This window comes from Protobothrops mucrosquamatus, unplaced genomic scaffold, assembly GCF_001527695.2.
Source record: "Protobothrops mucrosquamatus isolate PMUCROS unplaced genomic scaffold, P.Mucros_1.0 scaffold790, whole genome shotgun sequence".
In the NCBI taxonomy this organism is placed as follows: domain Eukaryota; kingdom Metazoa; phylum Chordata; class Lepidosauria; order Squamata; family Viperidae; genus Protobothrops; species Protobothrops mucrosquamatus.
This window is the reverse complement of record NW_015387057.1, coordinates 58,165-81,645: the sequence shown is the minus strand read 5'-3', so window position 1 is coordinate 81,645 and position 23,481 is coordinate 58,165. Positions and strand designations below refer to the sequence as shown.

The 23,481-nt window shown below is 43.4% G+C and overlaps 1 protein-coding gene across 1 annotated transcript in view; it reads right to left on the bottom strand.

The window, feature by feature from the left end:
• BRWD3 (bromodomain and WD repeat domain containing 3) overlaps positions 1–23,481 on the bottom strand; it is a 43,592-nt gene that overhangs the window by 10,852 nt on the left and 9,259 nt on the right. Inside the window, exons 7-26 of the mRNA XM_015818786.1 lie at positions 23,219–23,259; positions 22,441–22,545; positions 21,895–22,048; positions 20,653–20,787; positions 19,841–19,969; positions 17,956–18,181; positions 15,576–15,749; positions 14,575–14,758; positions 13,759–13,852; positions 12,548–12,697; positions 11,401–11,477; positions 10,595–10,780; positions 9,908–10,016; positions 8,214–8,321; positions 6,739–6,863; positions 5,359–5,441; positions 4,853–4,964; positions 3,926–3,987; positions 2,343–2,498; positions 1,139–1,281 (exon numbers count right to left, since the gene is read on the bottom strand). Coding sequence (XP_015674272.1) covers positions 1,139–1,281; positions 2,343–2,498; positions 3,926–3,987; positions 4,853–4,964; positions 5,359–5,441; positions 6,739–6,863; positions 8,214–8,321; positions 9,908–10,016; positions 10,595–10,780; positions 11,401–11,477; positions 12,548–12,697; positions 13,759–13,852; positions 14,575–14,758; positions 15,576–15,749; positions 17,956–18,181; positions 19,841–19,969; positions 20,653–20,787; positions 21,895–22,048; positions 22,441–22,545; positions 23,219–23,259 — 2,553 coding nt within the window. The remainder of the gene's footprint in view (positions 1–1,138; positions 1,282–2,342; positions 2,499–3,925; positions 3,988–4,852; positions 4,965–5,358; positions 5,442–6,738; positions 6,864–8,213; positions 8,322–9,907; positions 10,017–10,594; positions 10,781–11,400; positions 11,478–12,547; positions 12,698–13,758; positions 13,853–14,574; positions 14,759–15,575; positions 15,750–17,955; positions 18,182–19,840; positions 19,970–20,652; positions 20,788–21,894; positions 22,049–22,440; positions 22,546–23,218; positions 23,260–23,481) is intronic.

Here is a 23,481-nt window from a genome sequence, read left to right as displayed (position 1 = left end):
GCCCTATCTCCCTTACGGGACTCAGGGCGGTGAACAGGCGATACTAAAAACCACGATAATAAATAAATAGTTTCTGTTCTAAAATCGAATTAAATAACAGGCCTGTTCTAAAAACACACCCATACAAAAATCCCCACTGAAACATAATCAAACTACGCCAGGCCGGCCGCACGGAATAGATGGGCCTTCAGGGCTCGGCGAAAAAGGCGCAGGTCCGCAACTGTACGTAGGTCGGGGGGTAGGTCATTCCAGAGGGCATTCCATGTAACCTGGTGCCCCAAAGGTTGGGGACCTCTGATTTAGGCAACTGAAAAGGGTTTGGACAAGACACACCATACATGGACTCTGCATAAGGTGCTTTAAGGCAATTCCATTTTTTTGAAAGTTAATAAGAAAAACTATGTGTTATGGAGATAACTCTGGTGCTGGGGAAGACTCCTGCGAGTCCCCTGGACTGCAAGGCGATCAAACCGGTCAGTCCTAGAGGAGATCAACCCTGACTGCTCTTTAGAAGGCCAGATCCTGAAGCTGAAACTCAAATACTTTGGCCATCTAATGAGAAGGAAGGACTCCCTGGAGAAGAGCCTAATGCTGGGGAAGATTGAGGGCAATAGAAGAAGGGGACGACAGAGAATGAGGGGGCTGGATGGAGTCATGGAAGCAGTAGGCGTGAGCTTCAATGGACTCCAGAAGATGGTAGAGGACAGGAAGGCCTGGAGGAACGTTGTCCATGGGGTCGCGATGGATCGGACACGACTTCGCAACAAATGGAGATAAGAAAGCATTCTGGTCCAAAATGGCATCACACGGAGCCCTGGGCACCATTCCTTTACAGAAAGCCCTGAACTTCAGAATGCAAAAGTTTGACTGTTAACCGTTTACTGAAGATACTCACTGTTGTTAGTTAATTAAAATAGTTTTGTTTTAAATCAACTTTGGTGGACTGCAAAACCTTTTTATAAATACAGAAGACACCTAGTTTCTCAAGATCACACATCCCAAATAAAAAGACCTTTGCGTTTGCTAGCAAATTAGTTGGTCCAATCAGAAGAACTTACAGTTCTCTTAATTAAGAAGTTGCAACAGATTTAATTTAGCATAAAAGCGAACAATGGTAAGAAACTCTTTTATACATTACTGAGAGCAAGCATTCATCCAACCTGTAAAATCTGTTTTCAAGTCTTCTCCTTATTGTGGTGAGGTCAGTTGGATAAGCAACAACAGTGCAATACAGAGGATAGGCACTAAGGTCAACTGGAACCGCAAAGGGATTAGAAATCTCTGCAGAAAAACAAAATACAGCAAAGGTGAACTAAATAAGACTTTTAAGAAAGATAGTAGAAGCATTACGTGTTTTTAGGGGGGGGGAAACCTCTCTGAAAATGAATGTGAAGTTTGACTTTATATAAATATTACTCTAAGCCCTAATACCAGGTGATGCTCCCAAGATATTCTCCTAATTCAAATTTTGACAAGAAACAATTAGATTTCTTCTGTTCATGTTATGTTTCAGCCAGCCTCGCAGGCCTGGAAAGTTCATCATTTAGATTATTTAGATAGATTATTACAAGGAATTAAAAACAAGGAGAACAGATGCCTTTTTAACGTATTGCAATTGATAGAGTCATTTTCTTTATCTTCCCTCCTTCCTTCCTTCCTCTTTCTTTCTCTCCTTCCTTCCTTCTTTCTTTCTTTTTCTTTCTTTCTCTCTTCCTTCCTTCCTCCCTCTTTTTCTTTCTTTCTTCCTTCCTTCCTCCCTTTCTTTTTCTTTTTTTCTTTGTCTCTTTCCTTCCTTCCTTTCTTCCTTCCTCCCTTTCTTTCTTTCTCTGCTTCCTTCCTTCTTTTTCTTTCTTACTCTCTTCATTCCTTCCTTCCTTCCTCCCTTTCTTTTTCTTTTTCTTTCTTTGTCTCTTTCCTTCCTTCCTTCCTCCCTCCCTTTCTTTCTTTCTTTCTTTCTTTCTTTGCTTCCTTCTTTCTTTCTTTTTCTTTCTCCCTCTCTTCCTTCCTTCCTTCCTCCCTCTTTTTCTTTTTTCCTTCCTTCCTTCCTTTCTTTTTCTTTCTTCGTCTTTCCTTCCTTCCTTTCTTCCTTCCTCCCTCCCTCTTTCTTTCTCTGCTTCCTTCCTTCCTTCCTTCCTTTCTTTCTCTTTTTCTCTTTTTTCTCTTTCTTTTTCTTTCTTGCTCTCCTTTTTTTCTTTCTTTCTTTTTCTCTCTCTTTTCTTTTCTTTTCTCTTTCTCCCAGCAACTGTGGGTAGCTGAACCATTAAGAATTAACAATTCTGCTGATTCTACCCCAACAGGGGCAACAGGACAAATCCAGACCTTATGGATGAACGTTGCTGTACCTAGGGAAAGAAGCTGATCGATGCCTCGGAGAACCCGCACGCATTCTTCATCTCGGGAATGGGAGCCCCACTCTCCTTCCTGGGGCTTGTACAGCAGAGATGCCAGCTCCTCCGTGGTCACGGGGACCCCAGCCCCCACCTCATCTGGATAAGCCGCTGCGGGGGGGAGGGGGTGAGGGAGGGGGAAAGAGTGAGCTACTTGGATGCATCAGGTTGTTGCATTATGGTAATGATATATAAATAATAATAATAATAATAATAATAATAATAATAATAATAATAATAATAATAATAATAATAATAATAGTAGTAGTAGTAGTAGTAGTAGTAGTAGTAGTAGTAGTAGTAGTAGTAATTTAAAAAGTTGGAAGGGACATTGGAGGTCATCTAGTCCAACCTCCTGCTCAGGCAGGAAACCCCTATACCCGTGGTGGAGAACCTGTGGCACGGGTGCCAGAGGCGGCACTCAGAGCCCTCTCTGTGGGCACGCGCGCCGTCGCCCCAGTCCTAGGCCTTCAGCTGGGTTTTATAAAACCTTTTCGCTTTAGGCCTCCGCCACCATGTGCAAAAAAAAAAAAAGGTTCAATCAGTCAATTTCAACTTCTCATGGGAAAAAAAAGATCTTGAAAAGTTGGGATTGATTGAACTTTTTAGTCCCACCCAGTCTGCCGTTATCACCGCAGCCACGCCCAACCAATGGGCCACGCCCACCCAATGGGCCACACCCACCCAATGGGCCACACCCACCCAATGGGCCACACCCACCCAATGGGCCACACCCACCCAATGGGCCACATCCACCCAATGGACCACACCCACCCGGCACCCGACGATACATAAGTGGGTTTTGGGTTGCAGTTTGGGCACTCGGTCTCTGCCGAGTGCCCTATACCATCACTGCCCTATACCATTTCGGACAAATGGCTGTCCAATCTCTTCTTAAAAACTTCCACTGTTGTCTCTCCCTCTTTCCCCAAAGGAAAATAGCCCATTATTTTTGTATAAGAAAACCCTCTGTTATGCAATTAAAAAGTGGTTACTTTGACTTTCTCCTGTATTCTTCAAATATATCCTGTAGAGCAGCGGTTCCCAACTTTTTCTATACCCTGTACCCCTAGAACGCTTCTGATATGTTCTCGCACCCTTTACAAAAGTTCGAAATAACGGCAACAAATTATGCATATACACTATAACTTTGAAAACCCAAGTTTTCGCACCCCCTAGAATATCATCTTACACCCCCCCCAGGGGGTGTGAGCACCCCTGGTTGGGCACCCCTGCTGTAGAGTAATTGTTCGAGCATGTCTGAAAGGGCTTTCATTTTAATTTTACCATGCTGCTTTAAAAACAGTGTGTAAACTGAAAGTAGCCCATGAGGTCAAATTAAATATTATTATTTTAATTTGCATCTTATTCCTGTATTACTTTAGATTACTTAAAACTAGTCACTGATTGAAAAAAGAATAGAATTCTTTTTTATGTAGAGGCTTGGCAAAACTGTAATGCTGCTGTAATATTTTGCCGTTATAAAAAAATGCAATCTCTATGAAAATGAAGGAGGGAAGAAAACAAGCATTATTTACTTCCTTCTGGAATTGGTTCCATGTCCCAGGGGCTCATATTTTCTCTTTCATTGTTGTCCCAGCTATAAAACAACAACAACAACAACAACAACAATAAAACATCTCAGAAATAGCTTAGTCAAGTTAAGAAATGCATGGAGAGACTTTAGGAAAATTTTTCTTGCAACTCTTGGGCAAGATCTGGTCCATTTTTCAACACAATCTTTTTTTTTTTTTAATCAGGTTGTCCTCCCTACCCTCCCACCTCCACCAAATTTGTTCCCATTTTGTCTATTCTGCCAATAAAACCCTAACCCAATGTACATAATTTATTTCCGGCATTCCACTGGGTGGCAGAAATTAAAACGAAACATAAAAATCAGCTTTTCATGGCAATTGAGCAGCAATCTTGTATTCTAAGAAATTGGATGTCAACGTTGTGACAATGGATGTTCCCGCTCTGACAAATGAGGGAAATTGCAGCCATTTTTTACTTTGCTTTCTGCATGCTTTCTCTGCTACTTAGTAATCAAATGTAGAAGGGTTGAATGCTTGAGCTCAGCTAGCCATAATAATAATGCTGCTTTGTGGGAACTCAAGGACACAAGCAGATAACGTTTAGGGGGAGCCGTGCTTCAGGTTAATCGGAGAATGTGATTTATGACTGCTTGGGGGGGGGGAATTGCAACTTGTTACTTTGTATCTGGGGGAAGGGAATTTAGTTTTGGGTTCAACTATGTAGTGCCCATACTGTGTATCCTAATAAAATGTTCTTTGAAGAAGAATTCTTGCTTTGAAGTTCTTTTAATGGGTTCATTTATCGGAACCATGACATTGGATACAAATATTCCAAAACCAGAGGATTATCAATACTTAATTTATGTTTTTTTCTGGGAATTTGTTGGGGTTTTTTTGCACTAAAATTCCAACACTTAGATTCATCCTTACTGAACACTGTAGCACTGGAAGGAACTGTCTGGATATTCTGCTTGGAATGGCTGTTGACTCTCTACGGTTCCAAACCACCAGGCATCATCAATTATGCTACGAAATCTATCCCCTGCAATAAGAAAGTCAGAGAAAACAAAGTAATATCTGCAGAGGCTTGTAAAATAACAGAATACCAAAGATGAAAGGCACCTAAAGATCTTCTAGTCCAACCCCCTCTTCAGGCCTTTCATGTCCTCTATCATTCTGGACAAATGGCTGTCCAGTCTCTTCTTAAAAAGCTCCAATGATGGAGTACCCACAATGTCTGAAGGCAACCTATATATCAGGATCCATGTTTTTCGAATGGCGGCAGAGATTTTAGAATGATTGGTTCTGAAACCGTTGTTCTGCTTACCCAAGTGAATGCAGACTATACATCATGCTGCAGAATAAATATTAAACCAAGCCATTCTTTTAGAGACCAGGAAAAGCTCGAAGGTTTCACAGCAAACAGGTAAACATACCGATCTGCCAGTTTCTTTCTTTGGCTTCATTGTAAAATTGATGCAACACAAGGAAGTCAATAACATCAGGCATGTCATGATACCTGTGAGACAAAAGCGAAACGATTCAGCCAAGAAGACAGAGGGGGTGGTGATAATAATAATAGAGCCAATTGGGTGGAATGGTTAAGACAGGGGTCTTCAAACCTGACCCTTTTATGACTTGTGGACTTCAACTCCCAGAATTCCTCAGCCAGCTTGCCTGGCTGAGGAATTCTGGGAGTTGAAGTCCACAAGTCATAAAAGGGCCAAGTTTGAAGACCCCTGGGTTAAGACATCAGTCAAGAAACTAAGGAACTGTGAATTCTAGTTCCATCTTACATATGGCCTAAGGTTGCTATGTATGGTTGGTGAGCAGTAAAAAAAAAAAAGAGAGAGAGAGTTCTCCATCACACATATTTGGGAAGAATGAAAGGCACATGTAGCATCTCCCAAAATGCACAATTTAATTAAAATACTGTGGCTGAGACAGCCAGTTTGGTGTGGTGGTTCAGACACCAGGCTAAAAACTGGGAAATCTAGTCTTGCCACAGGTACAAAACCAGTCGGGTGACATTTGGCCAGGAAGAATGGAAGAAAACCACAGGGACTAGTCCAGGCAATTGCAGGAGCCAAAAACTGATTTGAAGGCACCGTCATAAAAAGAATAACAAAAGCAGTCGTCACTTAGGGACTGTCTCATTCAGCAACCGTTCACAGTTACGATGGGGGTAAAAAAGTAACTTGGACTAATCCTCGCATTTATGACCTTCACAGGTCTGTAAAGCCAAGGAAGAGCAAGGAAGTAAGCACTTATGGAGAAAGATCACTTAGCAACTGCGTTGCTTGGTGACTTAGTTGCCAGTCCCAATTGTGGTTGTTAAATGATAAAAAAAAATGAAATATATGTGGTGACTGATGACTCTGGGTGGTTCACAACAATCTGGAGACATTACAACAGAATTGATAAAAGATGGCAAGTGTAATGAACTGAGGGGATCTCACCCTCTCATCTCAAAATCCTGGGTGGAGAGCCAGGTCTTTGTAGCCTTTCTAAACATAACAATTTTGAATTTATTTAAGTATCACTTAGGCCTTCAATTATTGTTCCATATGGTGGAACAGGAATACCTTTTGCATACTGCAGGACAAAAATTAAGCTATAAAGAAATTTTAGGTGTGGGAGAGAATTTTGCATGGGTGTCAACATGACAGAATGATTGTGATACTCCTCCACCGGCAACCTTTTGGGAATCCCTGGCAAAAAAAAAAAAAAACTGGAAAAAGAATGGGAGGGGAAGGAAGTCAACAGCTCAAAAGGATCACCAGGAAGATTAACCACACCTTTAGTGAGCTACTCACTTTATGGAAAACGATTCCCCCGTCATTTTGCCCGAGATGGGGTCAAGAAAGGCAAGCTTCAAGCAGCACAGCGTAGGTGGTCCAACTTCATACTTAATTCCTACAACCTTCACAAATTCTTGTTCCTGTTTGTCAAAGAGAAGAGTTCAACAGCTAAGGGTTACTTCCTGTTTTGAATTTCAAAACACACCTAGGCAAGGAGCATTTAAGGGGACCGCGCCTTTGAATGTCTTCTTACTTCAATTCTAGCAATGACGAGAATAAAACGTGGATGCCATCACTGCATCCTTAGAATCAGAGTCAAATCAGGATAAGGTTATACAGAGCCACTGTACTGTTACTTTACTGGTGGCTTAATAAACAAGGAACACCCCCCCCCAACCCCGGTCACAGCTTACTGTTATAAGATGAGTTCTTTATTGTTTCACACCTATAGACAGAATCTTCCCAGTTCTTTATTGTGTGAAATAATAAAGAACTCGGCTTGGGAGAATTGCCATATGTCATTCTTGGTTTTTGACCTGATATATACAGTGGCCTAGATTTGCCCTATCTAGACAGCATATTAAAAAGCAGAGACATCACCCTGCCAACGAAAGTGTGTATAGTCAAGGCCATGGTTTTCCCAGTTGCAATGTATGGCTGTGAAAGTTGGACCACAAGAAAGGCTGAGCGCCAAAGAATTGAGGCCTTTGAACTATGGTGCTGGAGAAGACTCCTGCGAGTCCCCTGGACTGCAAGGCGATCAAACCGGTCAGTCCTAGAGGAGATCAACCCCGACTGCTCTTTAGAAGGCCAGATCCTGAAGTTGAAACTCAAGTACTTTGGCCACCGAATGAGAAGGAAGGACTCACTGGAGAAGAGCCTAATGCTGGGAAAGATTGAGGGCAATAGAAGAAGGGGATGACAGAGAATGAGGTGGCTGGATGGAGTCACTGAAGCAGTAGGCGTGAGCTTCAATGGACTCCAGAAGATGGTAGAGGACAGGAAGGCCTGGAGGAACGTTGTCCATGGGGTCGCGATGGGTCGGACACGACTTCGCAATTAACAACAACAATACAGTGGCCTATTTTCCTTATAGCACGATATACATACTTGGCTCAAAGTTTTTTATGTTATATTTTATATTCATCCATCCATTCATTCATTGGTTCAGAAGCCAATCAGGCAGAAATGTTCATATCCTATCAAACTCCTTCATCAAAGACAGGGCTGTTTTCAAGAGCTCTTTGTGCCAGATTCAAATCATGGCATCCGTAGGCGGGACTGGGGAAAACCCTTACCTGGAAACTATTACCTAAAAGCTACTTCTGAATAGGACACAGCTGGGTGGGGAATTCTGGGAGTTGAAATCCACCCACCTTAAAGTTACCAAGGTTTCTCAACGCTGGGCTAAACTAATGGTTGGACATGATATAAAGTGCATTCTGGCCACAATCAATAACCCACCCAAAACATTATTCTCGACTGCTTACCCTGAGTTCCATTTTATTCCATGGCTGCTTTTGCAAGTTAACGCTATAAATTTTTGCTTTCCGAACTGCACGCACGTAAGCTTCGTGCCCTTGCCTGAAATAGATTATCTGGAAGAAAGGAAGGTGGGAAAACAGGGCTGTTTATACATGGGCTTCAGAAAGCAACTTCCATTAAAATGTTTCAAATACGGCATCCTAAAAATAAAACCTATTTATTTGTTAATTACTGCTTATCTCTGGAACTCCGGAAAGTATATCAATTGCATATTACAAGGGTTCCCAGATTACATCTGCTAATGAATCGTAACTTCACATGTTTCAGAGTCCCTTTGCTTGTTTCATCAAATCATAGGAAAAAGGAAAAAGAAAGAAATGGTTTTTTTCACGGTGTCCAAACCTAGAGACATAGTCTGTTGCATAAAGTAGATGATAAGTCGTCTTTTGATCAAAAGAACCTACAGCTGCCTGAGCAGATGGGCTGCTTGTGTATCCTGAACATGTAAAGGGGCACCGGGCTGAGACAGCAGCATAACTGACACTGAATTCCAGTCCTTGGGGACAATTCTGGTTCCACTTGAGACAACCTCTGCAAATGTGTTTGTAAACCAAATCAGAATATCAACACGCCTGAAGTGTTTTCCAGTTTTACTTGCAATTCATAAAAAGAACAACAAACTCAAAAGGTCGATGTGGTAGAGAATAGAATAGAATAGAATAGAATAGAATAGAATAGAATAGAATAGAATAGAATAGAACAGAACAGAATAGAATTAGAACACTGCTATTTCTTCTTTTCTTTAGACTAGCCAAACCCCAGTCCTGCAGCCGTTCTTCATATGTTTTAGCAAATTCGTAATACCAAACGCTATAAATTTATTAAACAAATTTATATAGCTGCCCAACTCACACATAGGTGACTCTGAGCAGCTTACAAAATGTAAAAAAATAAAAAAAATAAAAAGCTCAACAGATAAATAAATAACTTCTTCAAAGTTCCACCCTTGCAGTAAACTCCCCCACCCCCCAAAAGTACTTAAATACTTTTGGTATAAATACTTTATTCCAAATAGCATAATTCTTAAAAAGATACTTTGAATCTATTGTAGTCATTCCCCAAAGTAAATTCTGACATGAACTGGGATTGTGCCGGCATGTCTGAAAAAAGTTTATCCCTTGACATGAACTGGGATTGTGCCGGCATGTCTGAAAAAAGTTTATCCCTTCAGTTTTATTAGATGTGGCTAAAATTATTTCTGCAAATTTCATTGGGGTCTAATCCATCCATCCATCCATTTTTATTATGGTTGCAGACCAGCACTAGGTATAAAAGCATTGAAAACAACAACAACAACAACAACAACAACAACAACAACAATAATAATAATAATAATAATAATAATAATAATAATAATAATAATAATAATAATACAAAACAATATATTACGATTCGTGGTGGATTATCAGTGGGCAGTTAGAGTCTGCCTAATTTTCCTCATAGTATAATGAAATTTGGCCACATTCAAAGAAACTACTTCGTGCTGATCTGATAAAAGAAACTGTGCATAAAAGAGACCAGTATTTCCCGGGTTATTTTATTAGGTGAGGGATTAGGAAATGAGTCGGTAAGCCCTTACAGCAGATGCGGTGTAGTCATTGGAAATTAAGCTGAGCTAAACATTGCAACCTGCGAGTACCTCATCTCCCATCTGTGGGACAAAAGGAGAACGCCGCGGGATGGTGTCCAAGATCCAGTGAGGAGCAAACCATTCTTCCGTAGGTTCAGCATCCGCTGACAGCAATCCACTGGGTTTCTTAAAAAAAAACCAGAAACATTTCTAGGTTCAAAGACAAGCAGAAGGACCGAATAACTGATGCACAGATCTTAAGGCGATGGGGGATGACCTTGCCTTCATCCAGTGATGGCGAACCTTTTAGAGACCGAGTGCCCAAAAACTGGCCCCGGCCCCGTTCCAACCCCCTGCCCCGCCCTCACCCCGCCTGCCCGCAGGGCCACTCACCGCCTCCAGGGCCCGCTGCAGATCGCCCAGCAGCGCCATGGCGGCCACACCCTCTGCCCGCGCCCCGCAGCATCAACTGTGCACAATGGGGCGTGAGGGCAGAGTCTTGGCTACTCTGTCTGGCTGCCATGTCCTTGGCTGCACTGCTCCGCGTGGGCCACGCTCGGGGGCGACTCTCCTCCAGGGGGGCTGCTGGTGAGGGGGTCGCGGGGGAAGGCAAGGCTGGGGCAACGGCACGTGTGCCCACAGAGAGGGCTCCGAGTGCCGCCTATGGCACCCGTGCCATAGGTTCGCCACCATTGCCTTAATCAAACGCTTTTGTTTTGTCTGTAGGGTTTTGTTTGTTTCTTTTTTTTGGGAGACCCGCTTACCTTTTTCCGAGCCTGCTTGGGTTTCTTGCGCTTCTCTTCCTGCCCTTTTGTCTCTTTGACGTGCTCATCTTCGGAGCTGCTGCAGATCTGGCGAGCCGCTTGTCTCGTCTGCCTTTTCGGGGGCTGGAGGTTGATGCCAGCGTCGGCGGTCCAGTCGGAATATTCGCTGGACGAATCGCTGGAATTGTCACGTTGGGAAAGAATGAGAAACGAATGAATGGGATGAAATGCAACTGGAAGGGCTTCAAAGGGAAGTTAGAGCTTGCCGCCTGCCTAAAAGAAGTCATAGAAAGGGAAATGTTAACCGTCTCAAGTTTATGCCTTTCTAGTTTAATGCTAGTTAATTTTTTCTACTTTAATTCTAGTTAAATTTTCATTTGCCGCCAAATCCTATTTTTTTTTCTCTCTCTCTCTTTCCATTCAACCCTGCCAATTCTCAGAGACTGCCTGGACGAGGCCCTGCAATTTTCTTGGCAAAGTTTTTCAAACTTTATTATTATTTCCTCTCTAGGTCTGAGAGTAAGTGACTGGCCCAAGGACACCAAGATGCCTTTGGCCCAAGGATATCTAGCTGCCTTTTCACTCAAGGCAGGATTAGTCTCCCCTGGTGCCTTAACCACTACACTAAATTGTCTAAATTCTAATAATCCTTCTACAAAATATTCTTGATGCAATTTCATTCATTCATTCATTCATTCATTCATTCATTCCAGGGCCTTAGAATAGTTATCGAGAAGCAGTGTGCTTTTTGTATAATAATTAAAATATTCTCTTTTTTGTGAAGGGCAATCAAAACACCTGGAGCTGCTTTCGCTCTGCCACGCAGCTACGTTGTCCTCTCCAGAGCCATCACTGGTGCCCACGGAATCATCGTCCTGAATTGGAGACAAAAACACAAAATGTTCTTCATTCCTTTTTCTTTTGGGTGAGGTCTTCCTATGTTAAGCTTAGCAATGGAAATCCTGCTTCCCAACTGTGGGTCGTTTTAAGTCAAGGACTCCCTGTATAATTTTTTTTTATTTTTCTTTTTAAACGAAAGGGAAACAGCAAGACAAAAGGCAATCACACACTAAAACAAACCTGCCTCCAGAAGCGGTGAATGCTCCAACACTAGAAGTTTTTAAGAAGAGACTGGACAGACATTTGTCCGAAATGGTATAGGGCAGTGATGGCGAATCTTTTAGAAACTGAATGCCCCAAAACCGCCCCTCCACCCGTCCCTGCTCCGCCCCGCCCACTGGGCCACCCACCACCTCCACGGCCCGCAACAGATCACCCAGGCAGCCCAGCAGCACCATGGCGGCCACGCCCTCCGCCCATACCCAACAGCATCATCTGCGTGCAACGGGGCGCAAGGGCGGAGTCTTGTCCCCGCTGCCCAGCTACCATGTCCTTGGCTGCGCTGCTTTGTGTGGGCCGCGCCCAGGGGTGACGATCCTCTGGGGGGGCGGCTGGTGAGGAGGGGGCCGTGGGAGGAGGTGGGGCCTGGGAGACAGTGCGTGTGCCCACAGAGAGGGCTCCGAGTGCTGCCTCTGGCACCCGTGCCATAGGTTCGCTATCACTGGTATAGGGTTTCCTGCCTGAGCAGGGGGTTGGACTAGATGTCCTCCAAGGTCCCTTCCAACTTTATTATTATTATTAAACCAATAAAACAAGCCTGAGGTTGTCTTCCCACCCCAGAAAGGCTGTCATAAGTCACATTCACCAATAATTCTAAAACACAGGCTCTCCTCCCAACTTTTCAGCCCGCCAAAACTTTTTCTAGCATTGACCTTGATTCTCACACAGCTGCAATTGTTATGACTAACTGAAACAACTCAAGCTTTCTCCCCTCCCCTCCTCTCCATCTGAAAATACCAAATCATAATAATAATAGTAATAAAAACAACGAAGGCAAAAGGTAAAATGGCTACAGCCTCTCAGTGGTCGCAGCGCTGACACTTACGTCTGAGGAGCTCTCCGAGTCTTCCTGGGTGTGGGAACTTCTCCTTGCACTTTGTGAGTGATGTTCAATGGTGGAACGCGTCTGGTAAGCGTGTTGCCGCTTGCGCTGGTTTCTGCGCAAAGACCGCCCACTACCGGGTTGATAATCGCTCTTTTAGGATGACCAGGAAAAAAACAGGAGATAGAAATTTAAATTTGAAGGGGGAAGCATTTGCTGCAAGGAATGTCTTAAAGTGAACCAAGTTTTTATGTTCTTGAATGTAGCTATGAATGGCATCTCAAATTCTAGGCACACATGCCTGCCTGCCTGCCTGTGTTGTGATTCCGTGCCAGCCTGTGATCCCGGTAGTTGAGTCTGGGGAATCAGAGGAGGAGGAGGAGGAGGCTGGAGAACCATCAGAGTCGGAGGGAGGCTCTGATGAGCTGCAGGACTTATAAACTAATGAAGAGGCTGGTCCTTCCACTCGTGATCAAGCTGAGAGCCAGCTGTGCTGGGAAGCTGAGTCGGACCCGGAGGAAGCACAGCTGGAAGACCTCAGAGACACTCGTAAACATAGGCAGGTCACACGAGTAGGACAGAGGAAGGCAATGGGGTGACTCCAGGGAAGGAGGAGAAAGCAGTGAGAAGCCACGCCTTGGGGGCTGCGTAACAAAAAGGGAATGTGTGGGCAGGGCTGGTTGCTGGAGGCAACCGTTTGCAAAGAACTACAGAGTCAAGAGATCATGGTCTGTTTATTTTGCCTGTGAGTTATTTCCTGTTTGACTCGTGCTCCGTTTTGCTTTTGGACAAGGTCTCCATTGGAAAAGTGTTCTGTTGCTTTGGTTTTCTGGGACAATTATCAGGTCTGTAACTCAAATAAAAAGGGTTTATTTTCCAGTCTACTGTTAAAAGAGGGTTTGTCTTTGTGAAGTAACAAGGACGTACGTAGACTGGGAGAAAACAGCCTGGCCTTTTTGTTTCTTGTACAAACATAAACCGCAATTACAAATTTGGAAACAGTCTGGTTCAAAAAAATTTTTAAGTCAGGTAATTCTGTTATTTTAAAGTTTTAGGATTAGAAAACAGAATTAGAATTAGAATTAGAAGGCTTCGCTTCTACCAAGAATGCATCCTATCATCCGTCCGTATACAGAATGGTTAAATTTCCAACTGGTTAGTGAAGGGGGTCCGTGCCTGGAAAAAAAAATCCCATTTTTGAAAACATTTCTCACCCTCTGCAAAGTGTGAGATGGCTTTCTCTTCTTTTCAAGAGTATACAGGTGGATTTCCAATTCACCTTTGGCTGCTCGGCATTCTTCCTGAACTCTTGAGGAAAAAAAAATAACCAATTTGGGTTATTGTCCAAATATTTTCAAAGATCTCCCATTATTTGCTTTTAAACTTTTTTTTTTAAATTCTTCTGAGGAGGAAGAGGGACTAGCAATATTACCTACTCTCTGCAGCTGAGGCGTTCTGCTAGGTCCTTTAAATTGCTTAGACTTGTGTTTCTCAACCTTGGCAATTTTCAGGTAGGCGGACTTCGATTCCCAGAATTCCCCAGCCAGCATGATGGGCTAATTTCCCAAGATGCTAAAGAGACTATAAAGGTAGTCCTTGACTTAGGACCACAAGTGGGATCCAGAACTTCATTAAGTGAGGTGGGGGTCATTAAGTAAGTCATCACATCACTAGGCTTTTACAACCTTTTGGGGCGCAGTTGTTAAACATATCTGGCTTTCCCTCCCCAGAAATCACCTGGGAAGATCGCAGATGGGGGTCACGTGACCCTGGGATGCTGCAATGCAACTCTTGTAAATACATATGCCGGTTGCCAAGCACCCCGACTGTGATCATGTGACCAAGGGGACACATGTGATGGTTGCATTTGCAAGAACTGGTGGCCATGTTTTTCAGCACCATCGTAACTTTGAACAGTTGCTAGAAAGATGGTTGTAGGTTGAGGACTGTGTCTCTATGGGGAACTCCTAAGGATCATTTTAAGCGAGCCCCGGCCCACATGTCTCTTGACAAAGCCATTTTTTTTTTACCTGCTAAGTCCAACAGGCAGCTCGTTTACTACTACCCTCCTACTCCATGCCATGAGATCTCTCTCTGTGGCCATCTGGCTTCTCGGAGCATTGTGGTGCATCTGACGGACCCCTTCGATCTGGCCACTCCGTCTGAGCCCGACGTTTGTGGGGGAAGCCATATCCAAGCTTGGGCTCCTCAAAACTGCCAAAATGAGCAAAACAAAATCAGAACAATAACAGAGAATATGTGTAGCTCAGGGCTGAAATGAGGGGTCCTTGGGGCTTTCTAAGTTTGGTGGTTTTCTTGCAGACGTTTCATTACCCAACTAGGTAACACCATCAGTGCTAGTAGGGAGTGGGGTTTGTGGAAAGGAGGAGGAGGAGAAGGAGGAGGAGGAGGAGGAAGGACAACGAGGCCTGTGGGGTCCTTGTTGTGCTCTGAGCTTGGTTGTTTTCTTGCAGACATTTCATTACCCAACTAGGTAACATCATCAGTGCTAGTAGGGAGTGGGGTTTGTGGAAAGGAGGAGGAGGAGGAGGAGGAGGTGGTGGAGGAGGAAGAAGGACAACGAGGACTGTGGGGTCCTTGTTGTGCTCTGAGCTTGGTTGTTTTCTTGCAGGCATTTCATTACCCAACTAGGTAACACCATCAGTGCTAGTAGGGAGTGGGGTTTGTGGAAAGGAGGAGGAGGAGGAGGAGGAGGAGGAGGAGGAGGAGGAGGAAGGACGAGGACTGTTGAGTCGTTGTGCTCTGAGCTTGGTTGTTTTCTTGTAGACATTTCATTACCCAACTAGGTAACATCATCAGTGCTAGTAGTTACTTAGTTGGGGCAATGAAACATCTGCAAGAAAACAGCCAGGCTAAGAAAGCACCAAGGACCTCTCCAAATCAGAACACACTTGAGCTAAGCAAAAAAACAAAAAACAAAACCTGCTACCATTTTTGCTTCATTAAAAAGACAGTGGAGAGGGAGTTGTGACTTTCTACACTCTTGCAGAAGAATGAGAGGAGGAGAGACTCTTACTGCTCACAGACTGCGATCTGCTCCGCGGAGGGTTTGGAGGGGCGTCCCTGTCGCCGATCCTTCTCTGATCTTGCTCCCGCTGCAGCTCCCTAATCATCCCATCGAGGATGCTCTCGTCTTGATCGTTGGTCTGTTGCCCGATCACCTGCTCCACCACTTCCCCATCACCTTTGGGAGATCAAAGAGAGGGTAAGGAATACTGCATTTTCGGAAGGGGAAGGAGCACTGGGAGGGGAGAGCTCTGGAGATTTCAGGGGCAAAAAAAAGAGCTTCCTTAGCATGTCCAGGCTTAAAGCATCAATTTTGCCCCTAAGAGCTCCCCTCACCATCCGAGAGAACACCCTTGCGACACTAAAAATGTTGGTCCTACTGTGTTTCCCCGGAAGTGTAAGGCCTATGCTGAAAATAAGCCCTAGCTTGATTTTTGGGGGTGGGCCTAATATAAGCCCTACCCCCAAAATAAGCCCTCATTTTGGGGCAAGGCGCACACCGAAAAATCAAGCTAGGGCAGGGGTGGGGAGGTGGAGCTGCCCCACACCTGCTTACCTTGCAGCCAGGCCTCTCCTCGCCGGCCCACTTCTTCTGCGGTGTGCCCCGGCCTGCATTTTGCCACCAGACGTCTTTCCGGAAGGCCTCTGTAGCCGAATACCGAGCTATGGATTCAATCTGTAGCTCGGAACTCGGCTGCAGAAGCCTTCCGGAAAGGCCTCTGACTGCAAAATGCAAGCCGGAGCTCCATTCTCATCTGCAGAATGAAGCTGCTCCTTCAGCCCCAGAAGCAGTGCGCTGGCTGGACGGGGCGGTCAGTGCCGGAGGGGAGTGGAAAAGACCCCCACCGGCCCCAAAAGTAAGACCTGGTGCCTCTTTTGGAGGCAAAAATAAAATAAGACCGGGTCTTATTTTTGGGGAAATACGGCACCTGCATATTACTTGCTCTGTTCTTTTGTTTGTGATGTCTAGACTCTGATGTTTCCCCCCCCACACACCCATCTTCTTTTTTATAAACAGAGATTCCCGTTAGATCTAACCCACAAAAGACAGACCAGGTGCAAACAGACACTCTCTGTTTGCATCTACGCCATTCTGGAAGAGATTTAACGCTATTTCTCTTCCATAAAATTGTTGCAAAAGTGCTGTTTCCTGGCAAAAAAAATGTGGCAGACTGCAAACAGCTGTAAAATAGAGGCAGGTTATCAGTTGTCCAAAATGTGGTCAAGTGACCACGGGGTGGGGGGTGGGGGGCAGCCATTGCAACTAGGTCATAAGTACCTGGGGGGGGTTTCTATCATAACTTTACTGTCAACGCTGCTAACATCGGATGTTCTCGCTTTGACAATATTTGAAGATGCAGCCATTTTCTCTTTAACCGGTGTGTTACTTTTAGAGTTAAAATCAGATGATGCTGGGGTGGGAGGGGGAAGAATGTGTATGGGGATTAGTTGGACATAACAATATCGCAGTAGGGGATTAGTTGGACATAACAACCTCTTCAAGGTTGTTTGAAATAAGAGACGATAAGGAATGGCGGGTTATGGAACTTGAGGAAAGGTCTGCATTTCAAACTAATTGGAGAATGTGATTTATGACTGCTAATTGGAGGAGGGAATTGTGCTTTGATAGTATGTGTTTAGGGGAGGGGAATTCAGATTCTGGCTTCAACTATGTACGTACCGAAGCTATGCTGCTCGATTAAAGATTCTTTGAGGTAAACAATGCCTCAAAGTTCTTTGAAGAGTTTCATCTTTCGGAACCAGGACATCTACATGGCCAAGAAGCCATCGATCCTAAGTCAACGTATCACCATTCGTTTATGGTGACAAGTTACAACGACACCGAAAAAAGATACCGATGACCATTTTTTACACTTGCGACTGTTGCGGCATCCCTCCCCCCATGATCACGTGATCAAAATTCAGATGCTTGGCCACTGATGCATATTTACGACCATCGCTGTGTCCCAAGGTCACGTGGTGCCCTTTTGTAATCTTCTGACAAAGCAGAGTCGATGGGGAAGCCACAATCAACGAACAACAGTGTTACTAACTGAGCAACTGCAGTGATTCACTTAACAACTGTGGCAAGAAAGGTCATAAAACAGGGTAAAACTCACTTAACCCATGCCTCGCTTAGGAGATACATTCTGGGCTCAGTTTTTGTTTGTAAGTTGAGGATCACCTCTATTACATTCCAAAGGTGCAAAGCGTACAGGCATTTTTCAAGGAATTACCATATCGTAACTGGATCCTGACTAGCAATCTCCGTGTTACCATCTCTGGGCCCTTTTCACAGGCCGTAATGCAAACGAGGCCTAGGTGATGCTCTAAGGATCCCCACCGCCTCCAGATTCACATCAGCTCTGTTAGAAATTCTGTACCGTTTGCTACGTAGCCCAGTTGAGGGATAAGTTGTTCGTCTTTGCAGTTTTCCCGCCCTGGCACCAGTCGCTGGGATCTTGTGGGGTGGGGGTTCCCATCCACATCTACCAAGAAGGGGGGAGGCATGAGATGTGGGGCTTGTTGGGTTTGTTCATCGAGCACATAATTGTTAGCGTCACGGATCAACGGCCGATAATCGGTATGGAAGAACATCTGATCTGGAATCTACATGAATCACAAAGAACACACACACATATATATATGAATGATTATTATTATAAATACAAAAAGCAAGCTAGTTAGAGCAATAGTCTTCCCTATAATGGTGTATGGGTGTGAGAGCTGTAGACACCAAGAATGGCTGATCAAAGAGGAACCGGCCTCTTTGAACTGTAGTGCTGGTGTAAATTACTGCATGTACCGTGGAAAGCGATGGCAAATCTAGACAGCATACTAAAAAGCAGAGACATCACCTTGCCAACAAAAGTACGTATAGTCAAGGCCATGGTTTTCCCAGTTGCAATGTATGGCTGGTGAAAGTTGGACCTGCGAGTCCCTTGGACTGCAAGGCGATCAAACCGGTCAGTCCTAGAGGAGATCAACCCCGACTGATCTTTAGAAAGCCAGATCCTGAAGTTGAAACTCAAGTACTTTGGCCACCTAATGAGAAGGAAGGACTCACTGGAGAAGAGCCTAATGCTGGGAAAGATGGAGGGCAATACAAGAAGGGGACGACAGAGAATGAGGTGGCTGGATGGAGTCACTGAAGCAGTAGGCGTGAGCTTAAATGGACTCCAGAAGATGGTAGAGGACAGGGAGGCCTGGAGGAACGTTGTCCATGGGGTCGCGATGGGTTGGATACGACTTCGCAACTAACAACAACAACCGTGGACAGCCAGAGTAACTAATAGAGAGGTGCTGAATGGTATAATGCCAGATACATGACTAGAAGCCAAAACCACAGGACTACGTGGCTTGATAACATCAAAGCTGATACAAAAGTGAACATCCAACAACTGAAAAAAGCTGTGTATAACAACAACAACAGAGTTGGAAGGGACCTTGGAGGTCTCCTAGTCCAACCCCCTGCTCAAGCAGGCAACCCTATACCCTTTCAGACAAATGCTATCCTTGACAGGCTAGCATGGAGAACACTTGCCTATAAAGTCACCAAGGATGGACACGAGCGAACAATTAAAACGAACTCTTGATACAACTCAAAGATTACATTAATGCTCTAATCTTAATACCATTTTTATGGACAGAAATTGTCTGGAAGTTGGAAAGTTTCAGCATGGCCTCATCCAAGCATTCAAATGTATTTACTTATAACTTACCGGTAGGTGCCGCTTTAAGGATAAAGCGGCTCTAATCAAAATCACAAATCTGATGTATATGCACAACGGAATAGATTTTGATGATTTGTTGTTTTTATTAAACAAGCCTAACGTTTGCTCTTGTCAATACAAACAGAAGTTCTGAAACGTGGGACTAGTGGTGTATACAATTTCAAAAACCACAGGGATTGGGATAACTCCCAGTTTCTCAGGAGAGTGAATTATATGGCACTTATTTTTCCTAATCCATTTATTTCCAAGACCAATTCAAGGTATGATTGGCAGAGATTATGGGACCTATTATCCAACATATCCCAAATACACCATTGGAAGGAATCTGCATTAACTATTACAAAGTTACTATCACAGAGCAGAAACAACAAAGGTCATTTATCAGAAGCCTGCATTGGCTTGAATGGAACCCAAACCACATCTTTAAGCTTGCCCATATATTGACAATATTGATAACAGTTTAATCTGAATTATGTAACGCACATGCTAGGCTCATTTCCAAGGCAAATTCAGCTCTAGAAATGTTCAACCTTACCTTTTCAAAGTACTTATTGCACCCAAAACCAAACAGCAAGAGGTGGCCGTGTGAATCTGTGCAAGCAAAATGCTGAGCATCTGGGGAGAATTTGCAGTCAAATACTGCACCGTGGCCCTGGCCCTCGATCTGTTAAAAAAAAGAGAGAGAGGGGGAAGAGAAAGACTCCATGTATATAACTGTTTGACTCAGCATGCCTGTGCCTTTAAGAGGCTGAGTATAAAAGGAAAGTTTTTTTCCTGGAGTTTTTCTCTCTCGTCCATTTGACTGCTGTAACTGCTATATATTGGAGTTTGCTGTTTCACCATGTGTATGTATTTTATTTCTAGGGTATATTTGTAGATAGCGTGTTATAAACCACCATTTAATACAAACCACTGTGTACTGCATTTACTTCTGGGTTACCTCAGCACAGTAAGACTGTGCGTGCTCTGACACATTGTCAATAGTTATGTGAGTACATCCGTGTACATCTGAGAAATAAAGACATGCTCAAGGAAGTCATGTTAATTTCTCTCGGGTGAAAACGCCAATCTGCTTGACAGATATATAGAATGTATTTTCATGTTGTATATGATCATGATTACCACTATTACTTGCATGTACAGTGAGAGCTTATGCACCGGAAACGAACTCCTTGTGTGTCCAACCATACTTGGCAAATAAAGAATTCTGTTCTATTCTGTTCCGTTCCGTTCCACTCCACTCCACTCTCCACTCATTCTATTCTATTCTATTCTATTCTATTCTATTCTATTCTATTCTATTCTATTCTATTCTATTCTATTCTTCTTTTTCAGGTCAGGTCTTACCATATTGAAGTAATTGCGAATTTTTGTTCCTTTCTCAAGGTCCCAAATGAAAATGTTCCCATCGTGGCCCGCAGAAAGCATGATCCTTTGGTCAAATGGGTGAGCTTCTAAAACAAACACTTCGTCATCGTGGCCCTGTAACAAATATAAAAATAAAGATAAAGATACAAAGGTGGATGGTAGTTTTCATAGTTACATGAGGATGGTAAGATTTTCATAGCATGGTGTTGATGAACCAGGCTGAGTTCAAAACACTTGGAAAGCCAGAAAATAATAACAACAACAACAATAATAATAATAAGTTGGAAGGGACCTTGGAGGTCATCTAGTCCAACCCCCTGCTCAGGCAGGAAACCCTATACCATTTCAGAGAAATGGCTGTCCAGTCTCTTCTTAAAAACTTCCAGTGTTGGAACATTCACAGCTTCTGGAGGCAGGTTGTTCCACTGATAGATTGTTTTGATAGATAGTTCTAACTGTCAGGAAGTTTCTCCTTAGTTCTAGGTTGCTTCTCTCCTTGATTAGTTTCCATCCCTTGCTTCTTATCCTGCCTTCAGGCGCTTTGGAGAATAGCTTGACTCCCTCTTCTTTGGGGCAGCCCCTGAGATATTGGAACACGGCTATCCTGTCCCCCCTCGTCCTTCTCTTCGTTAAATTAGACATACCCAATTCCAGCAGCCGTTCCTTATATGTTTCAGCCTCCAGTCCCCTAATCATCTTTGTTGCTCTTCTCTGTACTCTTTCTATAGTCTCAACATCTTTTTTACATTGTGGTGACCAAAACTGGATGCCGTATTTCAAGTGTGGCCTTGCCAAGGCATTGTAAAGTGGCATTAACACGTCACGTGATCTTGATTCTACGTTACCCAAACCTGCTTTTGAGGTAAATCCAAAAAAAAAGTAATGTTGAATTCTCAGTCCATCTTTCCTCAAGGAAGCCTGTGTAGTTTTATTTGCCAAATTGATTGGAAAATAAAACATTAAATATGAAAGTCATTATTTCAAGCACGTTATTTGCACCATATTGGTGCTTTGGGTATCTTTGACAAAATTAAAGGTAGTCCTCAAATTACGATCACAATTAGGAATGGAATTTTCATTGCTAAGCAAGATCCGAATTCGGATTTGAAGATGTGCAAACTGGAGGCATCCGGGTTTCAAAGTCTGAAAGGCCTACAGAGGTTTAAAATGCTAATCTCTGTAACAACCCCAACTTAGGTAGTTTTTTTTTCTTAAACTTACAGATAAAGTATGGAGAAGCTGTCCAGTAGAAGAATTCCACACTTTCAGAAGGAAGTTGTTCACTGCTGTGATAACAGTGGCATCGTAACGATCCCAGGCTACCATTGTCACCTTCAGCTTGGACACTTTGTCTTCTCCAGACAGGACGTTGTTCCTGGGAAAATTAAAGCAACAACAGCATCATAGCAAAAGGGCAAATGATCAATAATGATAAATTGATCAATACTACAATACCAACAGAAGGAAATATTTGTAGCTTAGGGTTGACCTGTGAGCTCCTTGGTGCTTTCTGAGCTTGATGGTTTTCTTGCAGACGTGTCATTACCCAAACTAGGTGATATCACCAGTGCTAGAAAGAAGTGGGGTTGGTCCTTATCTGTGTTGGTGGAAGTGTTCTTGGCGGTTTCTTGATTAAACTGTTGTTTAGTGTTAATTTGTTTGTCTGCATCGGTGTTTCTTGATTAGGGTATTGCTTACTTGGTTGTTAGTCTAGTGTTAATCTCTGCTCAGCAAAAACAAAAAGCTTTTGATTTTTTTTTTTTTTACCCAGTCATTTTAGTGGCCATATCCAGGACGATATTCTTCCATTCTTGCTGCTGGTATTGCCAAACTCTGGCTGTACCATCTCTGCTTCCACTGACAAATCTTAACCTGCATTTCAGAGTTGAAAGAACAATTACTCCATGCTGTTTGGATCAGGCCCTGCTTTATCTGTGTCCATTTCAGCCTCTGGTCTTCTTCATGCTCAAAGGCTGCCCAATAATCTTCCCATCAGTCTTCAACCAGTAACTTTATACAAGCTAATATCAAAGAACATTAGCTTTTCAGACGCATATATAACACACACACAAACACCTACACTTACACTGAGAGAGAGAGAGAGAGAGAGAGACAGACAGACAGACACACACACAGAGGGAGACAGACAGACAGAGACAGACAGACAGACTTCATCCAATGAAATGCTGTTTGATGCAGCCGGTTCACATTCAACTTTCACTGCATATTTAATAACTACGTACTATAAAATTAAGGATGTACTTGAGAAGCTACCCATATCTATGACTAGCTTACATTTTAATTTAGAGATTATTCAACAGCTCATGCATTTAATGAATGTACTTTCATGAAGGTTAATCTTTATAGAACATGTAAGGTGTTACAATAGCTAAGTAGGGACAATATGTATACCATCCCAAGTTTAGAACTGGACCTTCCAGTTGTTTCTCTTTCTTAATCACCCTTTTAAGTTTGTTTGGTTTTTTTAATAAAGCATTTGAGAAAAACAACCTTCTAGTAGAAGAACATCTTGAGAAATCCTTACCTGTCTCCATTGTTGCAGAACTGAACGGCAACAACCTTGTCCTATGGAATAATAGAACAATGGTTGTAAAAAAGATGTTGAGACTTTGGAAAGAGTACAGAGAAGAGCAACAAAGATGATTAGGGGACTGGAGGCTAAAGCATATAAGGAACGGCTGCTGGAATTGGGTATGTCTAGTTTAATGAAGAGAAGGACGAGGGGGGACATGATAGCAGTGTTCCAATATCTCAGGGGCTGCCACAAAGAAGAGGGAGTCAAGCTAT